Source organism: Parus major, chromosome 12, assembly GCF_001522545.3.
Source record: "Parus major isolate Abel chromosome 12, Parus_major1.1, whole genome shotgun sequence".
Classification (NCBI taxonomy): domain Eukaryota; kingdom Metazoa; phylum Chordata; class Aves; order Passeriformes; family Paridae; genus Parus; species Parus major.
The window spans coordinates 19215071-19221566 of record NC_031781.1 but is presented as its reverse complement, the minus strand read 5'-3'; the positions used below and the strand labels follow the sequence as shown (position 1 = coordinate 19221566).

At 55.6% G+C, this 6496-nt stretch overlaps 1 protein-coding gene across 1 annotated transcript in view; it reads right to left on the bottom strand.

Moving 5' to 3' along the window:
• Positions 1–1682: 1682 nt before the first annotated feature.
• Positions 1683–6496, bottom strand: part of BHLHE40 (basic helix-loop-helix family member e40) — a 6351-nt gene continuing 1537 nt past the window's right edge. Inside the window, exons 2-6 of the mRNA XM_015640503.1 lie at positions 6421–6494; positions 6254–6323; positions 5937–6044; positions 5287–5410; positions 1683–4273 (exon numbers count right to left, since the gene is read on the bottom strand). Coding sequence (XP_015495989.1) covers positions 3414–4273; positions 5287–5410; positions 5937–6044; positions 6254–6323; positions 6421–6494 — 1236 coding nt within the window. The 3' untranslated portion in view covers positions 1683–3413. The remainder of the gene's footprint in view (positions 4274–5286; positions 5411–5936; positions 6045–6253; positions 6324–6420; positions 6495–6496) is intronic.

Sequence of the window (6496 nt, the reverse complement as noted above, 5' to 3'; positions counted from 1 at the left end):
CATCCATCCATCCATCCATCTCCCCACCTCTCCCCCCAGGCTGGGATGGGGATTCCAGGGGTGCTGCTCTGGCAGGGCTGGGAGGGGCTGCTCTGGCACTGGGGTCCCCACCCGGTGCCACCCCAGGTGCAGCCCCTGCCCCACAGAATTCACCTGTCCTGCTGGCACTGGGCCAGGGCAGCAGAGAAAATTCCTGGCCCATAATAAAATTTTCCTCCTGAGTAAATGTTCTCTCTCCAACTTTTTTTGGCAATTTTTCCCTCCATGACTGAGGATCTGGAACTCCTGAAAGTCATCCCACCATAGGACAAGGGGGGACAGAATATGAGGACCAGAAGGGAGAGAGAGCCATGGAAAGGAGCCAGAAATCCAGGGGTCCTGAGGCTGGAGACACCTCTGCACTGAGCACCAAATGCTGTCCCCAGATGGGATTGTTGCAGTCAGCTTCAGTGAGATCAATATCTAGCCCTAATTAAAGCAAACATAACATGAACGCTGGGACGTGTGGAGGCCCCAAACACATTAAACCAAGCAGCATTTTTTTCTAGCATAACTTAAGCTAAGGTTTCTGTATTTCTAACCACAGTTTAACAAGAAGCATCGGACTCTCTGTGTGGGGTCCTGGGGATGCTCAGCCCCAGTCAGACACTTCAACCACTCCCCACGTTTTGTGATTCATCTGCCCAGTGAAAATCCCAAATATCCCCTCAGAAGTGCCCGTGCCCCATCCACGCACGGGCAGCACCACTGGGAAACTGAGTCCTGCCACCCATCCCTTTGTTTCACCCCTCTTTTGCCTTTGGGGAGGTTTGTGGTCTCTGTTTCATCTAGAGACCAGAAACCAGCATTGCTGCTGGAGAGGCTGGGAGGGATCCTGTGATGGGATGAGGACCCTACCCTCAGGGTCATTTTGCAGCACTGGGAGTAGAGGCCCCAGGCTGCTCCAGCACCCACAGTGCCAGCTGGAATTCCCAAATCAGGGCCAGCTGGACATGTGGGGGTGGCAGGGATCACTCCAGCAAAGGCAGGACCTGACTCTTGCACCCCTCAGCCTCAGGGGTTTGGTGGGCACCATCCCTGGCGGTCCTGGGGCAGCTCAGACACAGGCTGAGGGTGCTGAAGTAAAACCAGTTTGCAGCAAATCCATTTTCCTCCAGGAACTGGGCAAAGCCTGTGGAGATGCTGCATCCTGCAGGGTGAGGGGCTGCCTCCTCCCCACAGAGCTTGGGGCCCAGGAGCCAAATGCCAGACACAGGGAGCACAACGTGACATCAGGAGAGAGCAGGAAAGCCAGCCAGGCTCTCCTGGCACCTCCCTCGAGTCTGGAAGGAAAAAAAATCCCTGAAGGTGCCAAGGGAGTTAAAATAAATAAATATCCCTGGTGACAGCGGTAATGGGACCCTGAGCTCCTTCAGATACCGATAGCGGAGGAGCTGTGGGGGGAGCAAGGAGAGCCCTGCTGGTCCCTGCACCCTGAAATCCTCACTCCTCCCTGCACTGAGATCCCTCATTCCCCCTGCACCCTGAAATCCTCACTCCTCCCTGCAACCCAGCAGTCTCACTCCCCCCTGCATCCCAAATTCCTGCTCCCCCCCTGCATCCCAAATTCCTGCCATCCCCTGCTGGACCGGACCATGTGGAATGACCCCACTCCAACATTTCAAAGCACAGAAGGCACACCCTTATCTTCCACAGGAAAAGAATTATTTTATTAAGCATTTTTAAACAGCTACTTAACATTTACTCAAGATAAAAATATGTACAATATCCCACCTTGGAGGTGGCTCCAAAATATAAACACTGTACCTCTCCCGAGAGAAAAACGGAATATTCTTCTCTTCAAAAAAAAAAAAAAGACAACCCAGAAACAAGAATACATTCATATTTCTCACTTCTTTATGCTCAAGTAGTTATACAAATAATAGACATCTGAAACGTTTTAACTTTTAATATATTTATATAATATATATATATAACAGGATTTTACAAATAAAGGCAACAACTGTATACCAAAAAACCCAAAAAAACCAACAACAAAATAAACGTTAGAACACAATCTGCAATCAAGCATAGTGCATCTCAACAGCTGGTGCAATGGGAGGGCGACATGAGGATCCAGACAGGGGTTCTGCTCACCAGTTCTCAAACCAGTAAGAAAAAAACCACCAAAGAGCAGTGCCTTTAGCAGTGAGCTTTGGGGTTTTTTAATTAGAAAGAAGCCAAACTGGAGATGATGTTCCTCTGCGGAGAAAGCCCCTTGCAGTTTCCAGGCCAAGTGTCACACGGAGCCCTCTCCCCTTAACGCGCGAGCCAGGTTTGCCAGGGAGGAACCCCGATCCTGCCGGGATCAGGCTCCTCTGGAATCCCACCCTGCCGTTTTCCAAAGGCACTGTCGGGCACGGATGGCGCTGCCTCAGCTGCTCCCTGTGCCAAGAAGCTCCCAGCCGGGCAAACCGCGCTCATTCCCGAGGGATGAGCTGACAGCAGCACCGGGAGAGGCTGGAGCCGGGTGCCACCAGCAAAGCGATCCCAGGGACAGCTCCTCCCGAGCCGGCCCGGCTAGCAGCTCGAGTTACAGGAAGGGCGCAGGTTAATTTATTTATTAGATGTACGCCATGGAAAGCTCCAAGCAGCAGCTACCTTTTATTTGTTAAAAAATATCTATGTATCAGCAAAGGTGTGGAGAGAAACCCGTCTTAGGTCTGCCTGATCTGCGTGTGACCAGGCAGTGACCGCTGCCCTGCTCTCCTGGTGGCATTGCCACCACTGCCACCACCACCACCAGTGACCACTGCCCTTCTCCTCCTGCACTCACAGTGGCATTGCCACCACCACCAGTGACCACTGCCCTGCTCATCCTGGTGACACTGCTGCCCCTGCAGTGAGCACTGTCCTGCTCCTGTTCTCACGGTGGCATTGCCACCACCACCACCCCACACTCGGGGCCCCTCAGACACCAGCCCAGCTCCAATGAGCCAGCGGGGCCGTTGCCTTCAGCACCGCTCAGGGAAGTACCGTGGGTTATATTTATGTATTTTATATCCACAGACCCTCCAACCAGGTCTGACCAATGGAATATTTCTTCACAGCTTTGCAATAGGTTCACAGCTGACTGAGTCAACTGTTGCTCTGTAGATGTGGAGAGGGAAGAAGGGAAGGGGTAAAGCACAAAACCCTTCTTAAACCCTTCATTAATCTTTTGGAAGTAGTTGTCAATCGCTAACCTGGGCGCATCCTTCATCCTTCTCCAAGCTACCTGACAGGTCAGAGAAAAGGGGATTTAGCTTCCTACGCACAGTGAACCTCGTCCCCACACCTCAGTCCAGCCAATATATAAAAGTGAAACAGTCTCTCAAACTAAAAAAAAAAACAAAAAAAAAGAAAAAAAAAGAGAAAAACCAGTCACACTGCGCTCAGTCTTTGGTTTCCAAGTTCAAAGGAGGAATCTGCTTCAAAGCTTGAAGCAGAGCCGAGGAGTCGATGGGGGAATGGGCCGGTACAGGAGAAGGGAGTCTCTGGGGCATCAGCAGAGGGGGGGAGATTTTGTCGGGGTTCATGAAGCCCGTCAGCGCCGCGGCAGAGGCCGGCAGGCTGGGGTACAGCACGGGCACCGAGGCCGGGTACCAGCACTTCTCCAGCATGGGCAGGTAGGCGGTGGCGGACGGCGGGATCAGGTAGAAAGGCAGGCACAGGGGAGGCTGGTGAGCGTGGGGGCCCAGGAAGCTGCTGGAAGAGCCCATCATGTCACTGCCAAAAGGGCCCTCGTCCTGCGGCGACTCCAGCCTGCTCCTTTTGGCAGGCGGGTCCTCAGTCTCTTGCTTAATAGAGCTTATTCTCTCCTGGACAGCGTATTTGAGGTCGGTATCCTTTTTGAAATAGGGCTGTTCCGATTTGGAGTCACTTTTCTCCAGCTCTCCCCCGTACCCGCTGTCCGTGTCCGTGTCGCTGCCGCTCTGCTCCCCGCTGGAGTGAGCGAATGTCCGCTGGATCACGGGCACGCAGTTCTTCCCGTGGCCCTCGCCCGCCGCGCCCAGGGGCGCCGGCTTCTCCTTCAAGTCCACCAGTTTGGGAGGGATGTCCCCGGGCTTGCGGGCGGCCCCGCCCTGCAGCACCTCGCTGGCCATCCGGTGCAGGTGGCTGACCAGCTGCGACGCCTTCAGCTCCTTGCCGTTCTCGTGCTTTGCCAGGTATTGCAGCATTTCCTTGGCACACATCTGGAAACCGGATCGAAACATTTCCTGGCTGGAATCAAGGTTTCTCGATGACAGGTCACCTAAGGAAACATTAACAGAAAGAAATTAAAAATTAACAACATGCTAAATAGTTCAGTTTCCGTCTCCGAGGTGGAGTGGAGGCGATGTTGGACTTGGGGTACAGCACAGCCAGAGGGGGACGCGATGGTCAAGCTGGACCCTGTGCACAGAAATCCCTGGATTTCTGCAGAAATGGACAATTCCATTGGAACATCCACCTGTCCACTTCTACGTAACAACATTACGTAAAGTGCCACTTGCTCTTTTTTGCTATTTACTGTATAATCCACCTTCAACAGGTACTGGAGTGCAGACAGGAGAATGAGTCAAGCTGTGGCTTCTCCAGGAAAGCCCCCAGGGAAGGCAGGGTGCACCTCGCCGTGCTCCTCCGGGCAGGGAGCTCCCAGAGGGCCGGCAGCTCCACCAGCCCCGGGGGACTCTGCTGCTCCGGCAGCTCCACTGCACTCCCTGTGGCTGCCGGGCAGGGACAGCGCCTCCGAAAAATTCGGGTTTACTGTATCACATTCACGTGAGTGCCACATGTGAAAACAGCAGGAGGAAGTGCATCTAAAGCTGATAAGCTGAAGCACCGGGTCCCCTCTGCCTGCAGAGCTCGGGCCAGCTCGGTTATAAAGAAACTTAAAAAGGGGTGTATAGAAAGCAGATTTATATCTGCAGAGAAAAACAACCAAATAAACCCGACTGGGTTATCTAAAGCTCACAAACACAAATGGAAAAAATCAAATGGCTTTGGAGAGAATCTCAAAGCAAACCCAGGCTGTAACTAAAACTACTGAAAACCCAGTTTAATTTCAAACAACCCCCAGGGCGCTCTGCAGTGACCACCTTGAGCAACGCGTCTTTTTTTTGCGAAAGCTCGTAAGCAAAGCCTGAGAAAATGACAGCAGGAAAGGGCAGAATTCCTGTCTCCTCCCTTCTCAGGGAACAAGGTGTCACAGCCACGTTTCACAGGCTCCCCAAGGAAAGTCCATCACACACACACAGGCTCTCACCCTGCTGTCTGAACACTCACCCGCCTGCAAACCGTTCTGCAAAGCAATGATCTTCTGCTGCTGCTGCTCGATGAGATTGGTCAGTGCCTTCACGTGCTTCAAGGTGAGCTCCAGAACCACAGCCTTCTCCAGGTGACCTAGAGTCTGGGAGCACAGGGACAGGTTGGCACCCGCCGCAGGCTCGGCCAGGAGCCGCCCGGGGCTGCCAGTGCCTTCCCAGGAGCCGCGGGAGGACGGGCACGGTGAGACCCGGAGCAGGCAGCGCTACCAGCAGCAACATTCCATGGAAATAAGTTAAAAAGCAGGATACGGAAAAGGCTCTCGCGGAACCCCGCAGGTACTTCCAGACCAGCCGCATGAGCTCTGAGAGAAGCGTTTTGTTTATGGGTTCTGCTGCCCCTGCTGGCACCGTGACCTGAGCCCGGGGGAGCCCGGCCGGGGACTGCTCTCGCCCGGCAGCGCCGGGAGTGGGGTCCCCCGGGATCCCAGCTCCCGCAGGGATCCGCGGCTCCCGGGGAAGTTTGGGATGCGCTTACAGCCTGCCCGGGCGTGCGGCACCGCAGAGCAAAAACAACAAAAAAAATAAAAACCCACCCCAAATCGGCGGTAAAGCGGCAGCAGAGAGCCGGCCCCGGGGGAGCCGCTGCCCCGTCCCTCCGCCCGCACGTACCGTCAGCTTGAGGTGCTCGGGCAGCAGGTCCTTCAGCTGCGCGATGCACTCGTTGATCCTGTCGCGCCTCTTCTTCTCGATCAGCCGGTGCGGCAGCTTGTAGGTTTCCTGCGGGGCCGGGCAGCGGGTCAGCGGGGGAACACCCGCACGGTCCCGCCGCTCCCGTCCCGAGCGCGCCGGGGAGCGGCCGAGCCCCCGCCCCGGGAGCGCCGCCACGGCCGCGCACCGGCCGCTTCACCCCGTTAACCCCCGATTTACCCCGTTAACCCCCGGGTTACCTTACGGCCCCTCGTTTTAGCCCGTCACCCCCCATTCACCTTGTTGTCCTCGCTCCTCTTTAAGCCCCTCCGGGGTTTGTACACCTGGTACATGTGCGCGAAGTCCAGCCTGCACGGGCGAAAGGAGAGCAGCGCGTTACCCCCGTCCCGGAGCCGGCGGGGCCGCATCCCGCGGAGCCCCCCGAGCCCCCCGAAGCCCCGCTTACCCCGGCAGGTCTCCGCTCTCCAGGGCGGGCAGTTTGCCCAGGCAGCCGGGCGGGGGCTGCGCGCTGGGGATGCGCT